General features: G+C 43.0%; 1 protein-coding gene across 1 annotated transcript; it reads left to right on the top strand.

The window, feature by feature from the left end:
* LOC117654301 lies at nt 1–6,182 on the top strand. Its single transcript, XM_034400875.1, has 4 exons — nt 1–96; nt 2,606–2,767; nt 4,986–5,153; nt 5,957–6,182. Exons 1-4 carry the CDS (start codon nt 1–3, stop codon nt 6,146–6,148), a joined length of 618 nt encoding a protein of 205 aa, XP_034256766.1. The 3' UTR covers nt 6,149–6,182.
* The last annotated feature ends 9,615 nt before the right edge of the window (nt 6,183–15,797 follow it).

Below are 15,797 nucleotides of genomic sequence, written 5' to 3'. Positions count from 1 at the left end.
ATGCCGGCGGGACGCACATCCACCGTGTCGTGGCTCGCTTCCCTGCTCGTCTTCATCGCTGCCTTGGAGGTCGCCAGGTGTCGTTCTTCAGCGCATGTGAGTTAGCCGAAGGGTTACTCATTGTAAAGTGAAAAAAAGTGACTATTTGACATTTTTTAAATACTACGTGTTAGATGTCTCAGTTCATGGGTAGAAGTTCCTTTCTATTGCACAAACTCATACACTAAGAGTAGGGCCCCAACTCCTATTTAGTTTCTGAGTTATGGAGGTTTACGTAAACTTTAAGTCGTTTCTCCCAAATTCTCCTCTAGTCACAGGATTATCTACCTAGTCTTCATATTCTGGCAAATATATCTATCTTGGAATAGGAACAAGAAAGCGTTCCCCTTTTTCTTAACATCACCCTTAGTTTTTATAAAAAACCCAAAACAAACTTAAATAAGGCTAAATCTCTCAAATTTAAAAAAATACGATTTCAAGAAATCCTAGGAGTCACCAAGTCAATTTGATTATTGTGTAAGAGTGTGGAGAAAGAAAAGAAGTGGTGTTGTGAAGTTGTGGCTCAGGGTACTACCAATGGCAGTGGTACCAATGTGGTCGATGTGCCACCCGTCGAAATTTAAACTTGACAAAATAGAAATCAAAATGCTGGTAAATTCAAAAAATTCCAATGCTAATGTATTCCGCAGTGTTCTGACAATGGAACATCTTTAAAGTCCATCATTATTAAAATGTTCTTGGCAGAAAAGAGGCAGTAAATTAATTTTCACGGGTTGGCAACTAGTTTCTCGGCGTCTGCGCCCTTGCGAAAATCGCGAAGCTGAAAGCACCAGCAGTCGCGCATTAAAACTGCCCATCCATTGTTGCTGACGTTGAATTGTTTGGCTTGTTTCAAAAGGCTATGGTTCTCTAGTCATGTTTTCTTCAATTCTGTGTAATAGTTCTCCCTTACAACGTATCAACACCACGACGGTTGGTTTAACAAACTTCATAAACTCGGGAGGGATGGTTTCGAAACGCGGGTGAGTCTTGTTCGAGGAACATGAGCACTGCAAGTCGCGAGGTGGAGCGAAGTGGTCCTAGTGCTAACTGAATCACAACAACAACAAAATTGTTTTATTGACAGAAAAAAAAGGAATATTTGAGAAACTGTATGTCAGAAAAAAAAGAACTTTTGTTTTGCTAATTTTCTGTGAATATTTTTTTAGAAAGTCATCACACAAAAATTGAAAATTCGTTTTATATGAATTTTCATAAGCAGGAAACAAAGAAAAAACAAGAAAGAGAGCAAAGTTAATACAGATTTCAAATGCTACTGTTGGTTAAACTGTTAACAGGTTGCAAACCTACTGCGCATGTCCAAAAACACTCCAATCAAGAAGTATTATAGAGTAGTTGAGCTAACGCCGGACAAGAAGAAGAAAGGAAGAACAATGCTTCAAGAACATGGCCGCAAGGGGCTTTGTCGGCTGCTAGGCCCAATCAGGAGCCTCCGGCCGCCATGTTCTTGAAGCATTTCTTCCTTTCTTCTTCTTGTCCGGCGTTAGCTCAACTACTCTATTGGATAGTTCTACCCGAAAAACTGCGTTCGAACCGACACCAATTCTATTGTTGCATCTTGTCTACCTGCAGTCAAAGAAATTTTTCATTTCGAACGTGCTGATTTCAGCTTTTGGAGTAAGCTGTACAGACCCAAAAAGAAGCTCGGCTATTGGTCCGCCCCGGCTCGGCTCCCCCCACTCCCTTTTTTTCCCTTTGACGAGTCGAGTTTTGCCATGGAAACGGCGATTTTGACAGCAAATTTCTCAAAATTGGCCACCAACTTTTTAACCAGATTTCAGCATCAGAATCAGCGTTCAAAGTTCTACAAGTCTGCAAAGTCTCATTCAAATCGTATAGAAAATTTCCGAAATGCATAAAGGGCCACACAAATTGAATATCGGGCCGGCTGAATCCTGGGTATACTATAAGGCTACTTCGTGCCTAAAAATAGGCCTGCTAAAATAGCCTCTTCTGGACTGATATTTTCAATTTTGCCAACGCGCTCTTTTTTCTATGCAAAAAGAGATAATATTGCCAGAATCTGAAGACTAGGTAGGTAATCCTTTGTCGTGAGGAAAATTTGAGAGAAACGACTAAAAGTTTACATGAACCTTCATAACTCAGAAACTAATAGGAGTTGGTGCCCTCAACTTTGGCAATAAATTCACCTAATAGTCGTTAAGTTTTAGCCACAAATTGGGCTTGCTGTGATACATATTTGTAGGACATACTAGTTTCACTTTACAGTATCCTTAAAATGCACGGCGGGACATTCTGAGTTTTTGAGGTTTTGAGTGCTACTGTAGCACCTCATTTAGTATGCTTGATTCACAAGAATATGTCCACCGTATCAGGCAGGTTAGATCAGTGCACCAAATGGTTTTGTGGCGCCAAGTATAGCTGCTTTTGAAATGACTTACTACGAAGATTTGTTCCTTACAATGGATGGTAACACAAAACTAGTCATGATCGTGATTCTTCTTTCAGTAAAAACTCCCTCCGCTGTAGTTTCACTGCAGCAAGTGTTACTACTGCCCCCTGATCAGGAAGTCTTGGTTCACAGCAAGGCAAAAAGATGGTCCCAGTCTACTACGACATCGGGGCCTGCACAGACAAACAACATTTCGTCGAAGTCAACAACGTGACCACCATTATGGACGAGTGGGGTGCCTATTACTGCAGCGCAAGCGTCTTGTTCCTCAAAGAAATGAAGAGTGTGTCTAAGGTCAGAAAACCTGGAAAGGGGAGCCTATCATTGTTTTCCTGGCTTTTTCCGTGCCAGACCCAAGCACAGTGTGTCCAGCGTTAAGTTAAGCTTGAGGACGTTACGCATGAAACGAGTTACAGACTTGATATTCGCCCATGCATCCAGATAGGGGGAATCTGGGCAGATAATCCTGATGCGCTTGATTTAAGGCGTTAATTGATAACGCTTGAAAATAGGAAGTAATACTGAGCGTCAGTTTTACCAGTGTATTGCCCTTGTTTGGTTTAATGCGTAAACGTATTCGGACACATACAATGAGGAAAAACGAGAGTAATAACACACTGTGAGCGAACCGGTTGGGGGCACTGAAAGCGGACTCGCCCTGCTGGCTCGCCTTAAACCTGGGCAAGGAGTGCGCACTGCGCAGCTCAGTTGATCCGTGAAGCGGAAGAAAATGACTTAAAAGTCATCTCTTCAGGAGGATTAAAAAGTTGCAGTGTACCGTCAGGGGAGGTAACTAAGGATACAGGGGGTAATTCCGGTCCACACTGTTATTTATAACGTGTTAAGTTTCATACAATTAGCCACGATAAAAAGGCTATTATGATTCCTTCAAACTATCGCATCCATGGTAGAAATAAAAAAAAATTATCGCATTACAAATGCAATAAGTCTCTTAGATTTTGACCAGTCTGGGCCCAGATTATCTCAGTTTGGTGTGATAAAGTGATAACTGCGCTAGATAGGTGATTAATACGCTAATGCAATACAATATTTATCGCACTTACAGTGCAATAACCTTTGCATGCAGTCAATAAAGCAATAAAAATGTTATTGCTTTTTAAATGAGTTCATTATTTCACTTAGGAAACCTGTGCAGCTGCGGTCTGCAAGGACCGGCAAGCACATCCGAGTACCACTAGTTTCGCTCGGTGTGGGAGCGTCATAGAGGATTTTTAAAAAATGGGACTCCTACAAGCCAGAAAAGAATATGAAGCCCTTTTACTGAAAACAAGGAAGTTAAAACCCCCAACTTTGTTTGGGGAATGGGGACTCGTTCTTTTCTAAACGAAAAAAAAGCTGTTTTGATAATAGTAATGAACATTATTGATCGACATAAAAACCATTTGTGATCATTGAAATTGTGAAAATATGATGAGAAAGAAAGACGATTTTAAAACAAAAGATGGTTGCCATTGTTTTCGACTCGGTTTTCTTCAAAACATTTTGTTATTTCGTCATTATATAGGAAAATATGGTCATGTCCTAAAACGAATTCATGACAGATTTTCCTTTAATTCAGTATCAAATATAGGCATTGGAATGGTGTAAATTTTTCAGAGAAGCTGTGGATTAAATTTCACTCGACTGAGCACAATACTCGTTCTGGGGATAGGTTGGTAGACGGTAAAGAACGAGTAAAAAAAGGACAGAATAAGTCTGGTTAATAATTGGCCTGGGCCGTCCGTACCGGCCCTACAGCGGAGCTTCTCCGCTGTTCATTCCTTGCCCTTTAAAATGTGATAAAATGGAACGACCGTTTCGGACACGTTTCGTGTCCTTATATTGAATTGACGGCTTGATGCCTGGCCAGGCCTGCCCACCGTGTGACGTTGTCACCGGATCCTTCTTTCATAGTGTAGCACGCACAGCGACGGCGTCATTTTTATAGTGATAATCTGCTGCACTTCGACGGCACGGAACTCTGAATAAAGCTCTCAGGGACTTAACACCTGGGTTACATGGAATGCCACGTTCTGTAGCATGTATCGACCTTACCACGTCCACGCACCTTATTTTAGTCAGTCGAAGCTCGGAGAAATGCGCAAGTGACGCACAAGAATAATAAAAAAATGCCCCAAAACTTAAATTTTGGGATGAAAACATTCACTTGGTGGGGCACCTGCTCAGAATGAACCAAACTCGGATTGTTGGTCCCTTTCATCAATGAGCGTTCAGCAAACAATAACAATCAGAAACAAAGAGAGCATACGAAGTCAGAATCAGAAGCCTGAACATGTGCAACATTCGTTTGTAAAGTGGTAGCAAGCACTTTTCACTGTGGACAGTGTTTTCAATTCTACTGAAAAATGACAAAAAAATTGAGTTATCTCCTCCACTTAAAGGATCAGTTCATGAGCTCATTTCCACGATAATTCAAGGGGGGGGGGCGCTTTTGAGTGATGCGCAGTAACATCGCTTGTTTACAGCAATTTACTGTGTTTCTTCCGAGCAGCTGGTCGTCATCATAACAAAATGCACCGGCGGGAAAGCAACGAATCTTTGTGAGTACTACCTTCGTTGGGTGTGGACGACCGCCCTGTGTCGCTTCATCCCTGCAAGAGGCATGGTGTGGAGCCCCTTCTACGATTCGTTCGATCCACCTTTCAACTGCCCTGTTAAAGTACGTATAAAATAGGGGGCACAATATTCGTTCGAAAAAAAAACTCCACTGATCGCTTTTTTTTTTAGAGAGAGAGGAGGGGGTCTCGACCAACCGAGAAAAATTTCACCCCACTCGTGTGAATAGCTCTGCCATGGCTTTGTCATCGCTCAGCCAAAAAGAACGTCCCTTTTTCATAATCGATGTGAAGTGAGGCGATTTGCTAAAGTGAACTTATGACCCGAAGCCCTCATTAAGAGCTCTCCAATCTTGAAACTCCCGCGTAAGGTTTGGGCTGAATTACTTAACTTGAAAATTCGGGCCTTGTTAAAGTTTGTTTCGTACCTCATTTGCTACAACTTGTCACAGGTTTATTATAATATTTAAATGTATCCGATTCATTTCATGGAAAAACTTGACAAAATATTACCCCAATACCTTTTTCTTTCTTAAAATATTACCCCAATACCTTTTTCTTTCTTATGTCTCTCATTTCAGGAACGTGACATCACGTTGAAAGGAACGTAACCAAATATACGTTCCTTTGAGCATTGCGTCACATTCGTCTAAATGTGAATAAGCTAATTTAGGCGGATCAGCATCCAAGCGTAATGTGTGACACGATGCTCGAACGAACGTGACATTTTGTCACATTCGTTTGAACGTGATGTCACGTCCCTGGAATGAGAATGGAAAGTCATCACTAGGGTAAATCCACTCTGAAATTTTCAGAGTTTCTGATGTTATTGCTGAAATGCAAAAGTCTCAACTAGGATGAACAAAAACGCGAATTGTTAAAACGAAATGTATCCTGTGTGTTTCAGGGGCATTACATGGTGCGCAATGCGACCCTGGATCTCGACGCACTCAAGACCGTTCTCCCCGACTTGCACAAGCATATTTGGCCTGTAGAGATTCAGCTCTTCAATGAAAGCGGAGAACTAATTGTCTGTATGGTCCTGACGGCCGAATTTCGTCACGTCAAGGGAAAGGCAGTCGCTGGGAGCCCCAGTTGAAAGCCTACCAAGCATAAAGACCAATAAATTCGGCAGGGAACAAGGAATATATTCGTGTAGCTGTAGAGGAACTCTCCGTTCAGTTTGAGCGCCTAGCCGGCGAGTGATGCGTCCTCGCACACTGCGAGAAATATCTTAAGTGAATCCCGTCAATTTTTGGTGCCACCCTTTATACTGGACAGGCATCTTCGATTCGCATTTTGACGTTCGTGCACTGCGAAGGGAGTGCAGACCGAAAGTCAGCAACAAGAAACTGAAGAGCGTCGCGCGACCGTGCTAGGCGGTGGTGGTGGGCGCCGGCATAGGCAGAGTGGGGATACACTGTTAAAACACAGGTACATTTCTACAAAGAACTGCTCGTTGTCTTCGCAGTCTACGAAGGAAATCATTTATAATTCGAACACTTTTGTTTGTAATTGAAAGAAAAAAATCCTTCGCAGGCTGTGAAGAAGTTCTTCGTGGGCTACAAAGGATTTTTCCTTTGTATTACGAACAAAATAGTTCGTATTACAAATTTCCTTCGTAGGCTGCGAAGCCTTCGTTTTCTTTGACAAAGTATTGTTTTGGTAAAAATCTAAAAAAAAAAATTACTCACCCCTCACCGCCGCATAACTGGAGCCTTGGGGCACGGCTTTATGGACAGTCGTACGACCTTGTGATTTGAATTTTAAAGTTTTTTCACCAGTTCGGCCACTTCGAGTCGGGGAACCCACTCAAAATCACATTTTTCAAAAATAAGCGCAAGTCTAACCCAACGTGCTCCTCCGAGTGGCAAGCACGATGAGTTGCCTATCCGCACGGCGCTCGCAGCTGGTGGCCGCGAAGCACAGAGAAAGTCGCTCTACACTGCACGAATGAGCGACGACCATGTGTGTAAAGAGAGTACTCCTGACTGTGAACTCTCTGAACATTACTCCACCACCATCAAATAAAGGGTCACAGGATCATATTTAATTGTTCGCACACGAATGTTCTAAAACATTTAATTAAACCGAAATCATAGGTTCCACAGTACATGATCCACGAAGCGGAAGAAGGGGTTAAGTCGAGTTGATTCAGTGACCTCTTATCAGTCTATCAAGTAAACGTGAGCGAAAATTTGGTCCAAAAATAAGTGTGGTGAGACAAATCCCATCCTCTTGCATCTATTTATAGATGACATTCCCCACCTGTTCTCCCACCTGCAAGGTTCAGGCCTTTCAAAAGTGCACGGATTCAACTCGACTTACCCCCTTCTTCCGCTTCGTGGATCACATATTAGTCCGTTTTGATGATACACTACAACTGTCAAACGATGAAACTCAAACTTTCTCAAGTTTTCAAGCTAAGGAAATATACAGTTTCATGTAGGGGTTGCCGAGGGACACTTCATCACGCCTCGCGCCGGGGCTTTCGGCAGCGTCTTCGGATGGAGGTGGATTGGTCGGGATTGATGCACTTCGCGGCAGGCCTTGCTCCGCTCGCTCAGTCACCCAGGCCGAACGGGCTTGCCCCGTTGGTCGTCAGGAAGTATGAGCCATGCTGACTGTGGGGGTGAGAAGTCACTAAAATCAGTTTCCATGAAGCACATTGTCATTGAAGTTGTGATACAGTAGAATGTAAGGCGATCGGAAAAGGCACCCCACATAACTGAACACTAAAGGAATTCGGTGCTTTTAGCATCGTTTTTGACCGAATGCCAGCTGAGAAAGCACGAAAGCCCGCCTCGGGTCAGACGCTGCTTGAAGTCAGCCAAAACCACGATTTTTCAAAGGCATTTTCGACCGTTTTGATCAACTTCGAGACACTACTGCTCCCAAACTAAGGCATATAATGGCACTCCGTCACAAAGGCATGCTACAGGAGGGGTCCCTTGGGGTCGCGGAAATTTTTGACTACAAATGTGGGGTCACGAGCCGAAATAAGATGAGATCCGCTGAGATTCGTAACAGAACCGTATAAAAAAAGAATTTAAGTAGTTTATGCAATTAAATGCTTGAGTTGTTTCTCGAATCATCTGCTCCAGTACATTTACACAGCATAAAATGCTTTTTAAACCGAGTTATTCTGACCTAACCTCCGAAATCGAAAAAAGTGAGATAGGGTTGACATAACCGATTAGTTAATGCTGATGAGGTCGACAGCAGCTTGTAATGGAGATTTTAAGACTTCTGTAGGACATCCGAAGAACAACTGCTGGAGGAGATAACATTCCCGACGATGTTACATTTAATGTGTAGGATGTTATGAAAAGCCTTAAGGCTGTTACAAATCACCCCATGTTGGGACGATTCGTAACAGCATGCAAGGGTTTGGAAAGCGTCTTAGATTTCGAAGATTACAGATTCCAGATTGATCCAACACAGATGTATAGTCTAGATAAAGGGCCAGGCTGCTCATCTGGCAGATATACAGAATAATCTTTTTTTGTATAGAGAATTCCGAAATATGTTACAAATCGCCCCACTCTCCCTTATCCAAATTCCACTTCGTTTGAGAAATCACCGTGAACCTATCAACGAAGTAATAATACACTTTTCAAAATTTTCCGTTATTAATCCTTCTTTTATGATCATCTGCATCAATCGAGTCTAGACCGCACCAAACGTGGTCTAGACCACACCAACTGATGTGGTCAAAACGGCACCCATTTGACGACACCAGTTGGTGCGGTCTAGACCACGTTTGGTTTTTCAGTGTAGAGACATTCTCTGTCAACCACTCACACGAGAGCGCACTGTCATTCCAGTAACGTCGTAACGTCACGTTGAAACGAATGTGACAAAATGTCACGTTCCTTTGTAGATTGCGTCACATGCTCAATTTTGTGCAAAGCTTATGCACAAAAAAAGACATGATAATTTAGAGTCTGCGAGAGAGACGGTTTTAGTCAGGTAAAAAAGCCTCTGTACGTTCCAATGTTGTATCACCCCGCAGATCACGGCTATACTTTCACCCTGAGACTTTAGAATCTCATTACCGAGCCAATATTACCGACCCATCAGGCGACGTGGTGGCGCAGTAATTGTGAGATCCCGGTTTGAATCCGGGATCCCTCCTCGGGAAAAAACAATTCAGAGGTTGTTCGTCAACGAAATTGACGTCACATCAGGTTTCAACGCTACGAAATTATATTTGTAAAAATTTTGGACTTCTTGCTTCAGTTTTGTAAACACATTAACTAACCAGCATGTTCGGTAAAAACTACCAGAAGAAGTCCTGGCGGCATTGTAAGGGTAAACTATAAATCTGGTACGGTTTACTAGACTGAGGCCAACTGGACTGTTAAGTATTTTTTACCAGAATTCTAGTTGAGTTATATTCTATCAGACAGTCTGGTATTTGGTACCAGGATTCTGGTTATCGTTACTAGACTTTTTTTTTCAATGAAGGTAGTAAATATCTTTTTCAATCGTTATCAATAAAATGAAACTATATATACAAAGCACTGGTTTATGGTCTGAGCGACAGCGACGCCAGTAAAGTTGGATTGGGTTGAAAACTTATGTCAGGGTGTGTGTGCGCACGCGCAAACTCTTGTGAACATTTTATGCATAATTATGCATTTCTAAGCGTAGTTATGCATGCACAGATATGTAAAAGGAGTGTATAATATTATGCAAAATTTCGTACATTCTATGCATTATTAAATGTACAGTTATGCTTAACATTACACTTTCCTTACGTTCTTTTCTGAGCATGCATAGTTACGCCATGAAAAGGTCGAAATTAGTGCGTGAGCACTACTCCTCCTAAACGGCTCTGCCGTTCCAGCTAAGATTTTTATCACCACATGCCAAAATTCAGCTTTCTACTACCGAAAAGAAACACTTAAAAACGACAGAAAAAGGACAACTCTTGTTAGGCTTTCATCCTTAGTTTTTCATAGTCTTATGCGTTTTCGATAGTGTTCAAAATTGAATCCATTTTGACGCCGGACCCAGATTTGATAAGGCCGCTGAGCCCGCACTTGACTACAAGCAAGAATCTGCATATTAAATTTAACAGTTGTACACAATTTTTATTAAATTCGGTTCCATAATAAATTCCAGGAGTTAATCTTAAGGATAAGATCTTTAACGTAACTCTTTAAATCTAGCAAGAACACAGTATGTGAAAACAAAAATGGTATTTATAAATCGAGCATATGTGGAAGGCACATAGTGCGCTGAACATCAGAATAATGATTAAAGAATGTTTTTAAATCATACCTAAGTTGCATTACTTATTTCGCGCGAAGTTGCGCACTGTCCATTGTATAAATCAACGTCTACGGAAGGTACTACTCACCAGCCGAATGAGTTCAACCGCAAGGCCCGATTAGTCAGTGGGCTGAGAGGGCGACACAGCTACTTGAAAGCAGTTGCAGCCAGCCTTTCTTTTGTGAGACGAAACCGGTTGCTTTGAACAATCCGCCTCGCTGCTGCGACGACCCCGATCCCGACAGCACCAAACGCAGAGGCACACTGTAAAAAATTCCGTACTTTTGTACGGAAATGGTACAGAAAAATATTGTACGGAGGTACGGAGAAAAGTACGGAACGTTCCGTACTTGCCCCATATGAACCAATGTAAATGGGTACGGAAAAAAAGTACGGAACGTTCCGTAGTTGGCAAGTACGGACGGTCCAGGCAAATTATTGACCAGACATGTTCCGTACTTTTTCCGTACTTTTTTCTCACAGTGCAGAACACATTACAATCCTGTTAACGATCAACTGATGTTAACTGACACTAGATCAGAATGTAGTGTTTTCAGGCGAAGCTCCGCACGGAACGAGTGTATTTCAAAATGTATGCTCAATTCCGCACTGCAAGGAACAGTTTGAATGGAACAACAAAAAACTGTTCAATAAAAGTACAATAAGGGATTGTGTAAAGTACAACGAGAATAGGGTACTTTCGTAGAATCCTGAACCGGAAGCAAGCAGACCAGCAGACGCCAAATTGGCCGGAAACTAACCTCTCTTTGGATCCAAAACTATAGCCGAGCTGTACAAATATTGTTCGCGAAACACATATGCACTGCAAACAAGTATCAAACGACTGTTTATGTTCAAGTGTGGCCGATACGTTTGACGAACGTCTCTTTCCCATGTCAAGTTTGGATCTACTTCCGCCAACATGGCGTCTGTGTGCTTCCGGTTCAGGGATCTACGAAAGTACCCTATTGTACAAACCGCGACGAGGCCTGGACTGCACAGGACTCGTCATGCCAGTTCCATTGTACTTTGCACAACAATTGTTGTACTTTGAAAGTACATTAAAGTCCTGATAAAAAAAAATGCCACTAATTCGTGTACTTATGTCGTCGTTTTTTCTAGCAATGCGTGCAAAGCTATGGTCAAAAATAAAGTTTATAGTAATGAATCAGATCGCCCTAGAGGATTAGAATGTAAGACTGAACACTTCAAGACCAGAAGGTGGGCAGGGTCGATTTCCAGGGATCTTATTGAAAAGATTTTATCTGGGCGTTCCCCAAAAGAATCGTATCTAAAACGCAGGCGAATTTCACTCAATTTGATCATACGATACAGCTATATATCAAATTAATTTGTGATTTTATTCACTATACCTTAAAGATTGAAAATCAAAGCAACCAGTAGTGCTTGTAGAAATATGTTCCGCTTACTCTCGTGTCCGTCCCAAATGATCAAACTTGGCGAAATTCACTTGGGTTTAGGATAAGATTCTTTAGCTGGGGACGCCACGATAGGATCTTTTGGATAGGACCCCTCGATTTGAGCCCCGTCCCGTTTTAGCCCTCATGACCTGAGCCCCGGCAAGAGCTCTGGCCGATCCCGACTCGAGCCCCCACCACCGCCAGAGCTGGCGGTCTGGTACGCGGTCTGGCGTACACCTGCCTTGTTGAACACTCTCAATGTCTTACGAAGAAATTTCCCAATGCGAAGGAAATGGCGCAAGCGTAATACGAAGGTGGTTTTTCATCGTATCTTACAATGAAAATGGCTAAAAGATTCGTATTACGAAGAAATATTGCTTCGTATTATACTTGCGCAGAATTCACTGTAACATACGAATAACATAGGTCAAATTTCATGGTAAGACATTTAGAGTGTACTTTCTAATTACAACAATTGTTGTGCAATGTACAATGGATAACTGACATGACGAGTGCAGGGCAGTCCAGGCCTCGTTGTGGTTTGCACAATTCTCGTCGTACTTTATACAATCCTGTTGTACTTTTATTGTGCAGTTTTTTATTTTGTACTTCCGTTGTACTATTCACACTTTTTCTTACAGTGCCTACCGAAGCTCTGCTTACCCCTTTAAAGCCCCGGGCTGAAATAAGTTTCCATGTCTTGCCTTAATAATACTATCACACGTCTCCACTAATAGAGCACTCCAAAGAAGCTCTGGCCATCATAAACCCATCGATGAAGTAACAATACACTTTTCCAAATTTTCCGTTATTAATCCCACTTCAAGAATTAGTGGTCATCTGCATCAATCATTCCGTTCTAGTTTTCCCTGCAAACAGTTCAATGTCTCTCTCGAGGATTGATAGAAGCTGAGTTGTCTACTTCTTCCACTTCATGGAGGCAGTGTTTATTGTATAATAATAATTAAAATATAACCGTACATGCCGGCATGTGGGAAAACCCTAGTTCCTTCTCGAAGTTGGCCGTTGACCTTTACTTATCCAGTTTGGTCAGAGTGAACACTACTTCTAGGGCCGAGCTAGTTCAGGTACCCACCCGAGGGGTCGGCATCTCATACATTACTTGGCGACCCCTCATGACCTGTGTTTGACGTGGTATTTTCTGTCAAATTCGCATCACAAGATGTCATTTTCTTTGTAAAGCGCACCGCGCACGCCAGTGACGTCACTGCCAGTGTTGTCGAGGGGCGCAGCACTCGTCAAATAAGAGATAGCGGCAGATAATCAGATTGAGTCATGCTCGCGGTGTTGAGTCGGGGCGAGGCTAGGGTGATTCCGTGCGTAGGGGGTCATTTCAGGTCACCGGGGCCTTGCGCCTGAACTGAGGTTGATTTGGTAGCTTGGGCAATTCAAATTTGTTTTACTAAACGAAGACCATGTCCTCATGTGGATAAGTCGATCTAACTTTTGTTTATCTGGGTTTCGTAAGCTGCTAAAGTGTCGTTTTGTAAGTTCCGTCATGGTCACCAACACCTATAAGACAACATTGCCATGCTGTAGTATATGACTCAGCCATATCAAAAGAAAACTGGCTATTTCACTCTCTCCCCTGACTTATTCTTCACAAAACTACGGAGGGTGACCTTTGTATCATCACTTGTTGAACTCGAAACAGCCTTTGGGAAAATGTCCACCGTGTGACCATGTGACCTATGCTGTTTTTACAAATGACGGTCTACTGGGGTTCCTTTTCATTTTAGAAACTCGCGACCACTTGGGATCGAAAGAACATAAAAAACACTTCCAGAAGCCCGTGCACACGGGACCTGGGGCGGTCAAACGACGCTTCCAGGCCGTCAGAAGAGTTCAAAACGGTAAGGGTGTAAAAATGGATGTAAATTCCGTTTCGGGCCGTAGCTCCTCCATCTGAGGGAGAAAGTTCCCACAACCTTCGCTGAAAAATGCTATTTTGGATGCTGAAAATGACACCGTCAACAGTTTTTACCTATCTTGTAACCCAGCGGTTCAGGAGACTAAAAACTTCGCTTTGTAAATTCCGTAATCTGTAAATTCCGTCATTATTTCAGTAAATTCCGCCGTATTTCATAGGGAGTGAAAATAAAAGTCAACTTGTAGCGCTGCCACGCTCAGAGGGGTACTGTGGGGTACTATGTATGCCATCTACACCAAATTTAGCCCCTAAAGTTGAACTTTAAAAAAGAACATTTGGTACATCCAAAATGACCCCCTACGCACAGAATCACCCGCTACCGCCCCCGGCGTTCCCACGCCCACGCACGGCGACCAGGTGCCACTCGCGCCTTCATTTACATGGGAGGGGGACGACAGTCAGGGCGCCAAAGCCGGAGAAATCTGACCTAACTGTCCCGAAGAAATTTTTTGGCGGACACGGGGGAAACAACTTGAATTTTGGTGACCGTTTACCCTTAAACGTGGAAAAACGCGAAATAGCACTGGGGGGAAAACATTTGAACTAAGTACACGAACGTTGAAATGGTTTGAATTATAACTAACGCAGAACCCGCAAGCACAGATAAAGGTCACTATATTTATGTTAAATGCATTTTACGGTGATGACACGAAATACGTAGCAAAATACAGGTCATGAGGGGTCATCAAGGGAAGCTGACTCCTTACTTCGAAAGCAAGCCCAATACCGTAAACTGGGGTAACTTCGGACATCCGGGGTAATTTCGGACAGGCTCCGCTGCCAGCTCGCATAGAAATCTTACTAAGCCATCCCCCTCAGAAGTTACCCCAATCCATGAAGAAACTTCTGACGGGGATGGCTTAGTAAGATTTCCCGGTTGACGGTACACGAATAATACCTGTAATATAATAATCCATATTACTTTAAAAAAGCCGCATAAACAGTGAATTTTTAGCTTGAAAGTGACCGGTGAAATTGTAGGTCATGGAAGTTCAGCGATTTCTATTTTGAATGTAAGAGTTACAAAATAGCGCCAAAACGAATGACGGTGCTGAGGCTCTTAAGCATGTACGGTTTTGTTTTGGGGCTCAAAAAACGCGAGCCAAAATGCTAGTTTCCGATTGCATTCATGTTATTGCTTCCGTTTTAAACTCCCTTACGTAATTGGGAAACTTTTTTTTTAATGATGAAAACCACGGAAAGTGACACAATTATCTAAACATAATACTTGAAATACCGATCATTTATAATACTGCGAGGTTCGGACTGAAGAAGAACAAGGTAATGCTGAGACAGGAGTTTATTGGGGCTCTGGATACAGGGGTGTGTCTAGCAGGACGGACCGAGCCAGACTGAGCGGAGCGCGGAAGCGTTGTTGATGCGTAGCCAGGGACAACACTGTAGGGACCTTGCTATGAGAACTGCAGCGGTACAATGACCACTTGTTAATGACTCTAACTCTGCAACTACTCCTCCTTTTCTTTGAAAGAGGAACGTAAACCACCCAAAAGCAAAACAAGGTCTCAACAGTGAAGTTAACGAAACTTTAAAATTGTAAATGTCTCAGACTTTACGCCATCCCATTTGGCAAGTGGATCCAGGAAAACCTGAAGGGATAAAACCCGGTATCAATGGCTTTAGGGGGAATGTTCATGCACTGCCATCTTGAGATGTCTCGACTGGCGGCGACACACAGGAGACGGACACCTCCTTCCGTCAGGGCCGGACCTCCCTCTTGAAGTGTCACCTCCAGGACGATAGCACACAGGAGACGGACACCTCCTTCTTTCAGGGCCGGACCTCCCTCTTGAAGTGCTACCCGTCACCGACGGTGAAGGGGCTGGCGAGTGCCCATGGCAGTGACGGAATCTCAGCAGTGAAGGGGAGATGGTCAGGATCAGGACCGGGACAGGAACAGTCAGGGACAGGACCAGGGCAGGGATGTGGAACTGGAACAGTGAACAGAAAGAACAGCAACTTTGTTTTCACTAGAAGGGGATCCTAGAAGAGAGAGGTTAGGAGCCTGGTCTAATGTTACCCAAGCTGAGTGCATCAGGGAGATGACACTCTGGATGCTGACATCTGACACGTCAACG

The sequence above is a fragment of the Thrips palmi genome, unplaced genomic scaffold (assembly GCF_012932325.1).
Source record: "Thrips palmi isolate BJ-2018 unplaced genomic scaffold, TpBJ-2018v1 HiC_scaffold_10, whole genome shotgun sequence".
NCBI lineage: Eukaryota > Metazoa > Arthropoda > Insecta > Thysanoptera > Thripidae > Thrips > Thrips palmi.
This window is presented reverse-complemented; position numbering and strand designations above follow the sequence as displayed.

What these genes read in the sequence shown, in the direction of transcription:
- LOC117654301 (XM_034400875.1), top strand. Translation starts at nt 1, where the DNA reads ATGCCGGCGGGACGCACATCCACCGTGTCGTGGCTCGCTTCCCTGCTC. An exon ending in GGTGTCGTTCTTCAGCGCAT is followed by an intron (nt 97 to 2,605) that starts GTGAGTTAGCCG and finishes CTTGGTTCACAG; the next exon opens with CAAGGCAAAAAGATGGTCCC. An exon ending in CTTTCAACTGCCCTGTTAAA is followed by an intron (nt 5,154 to 5,956) that starts GTACGTATAAAA and finishes TGTGTGTTTCAG; the next exon opens with GGGCATTACATGGTGCGCAA.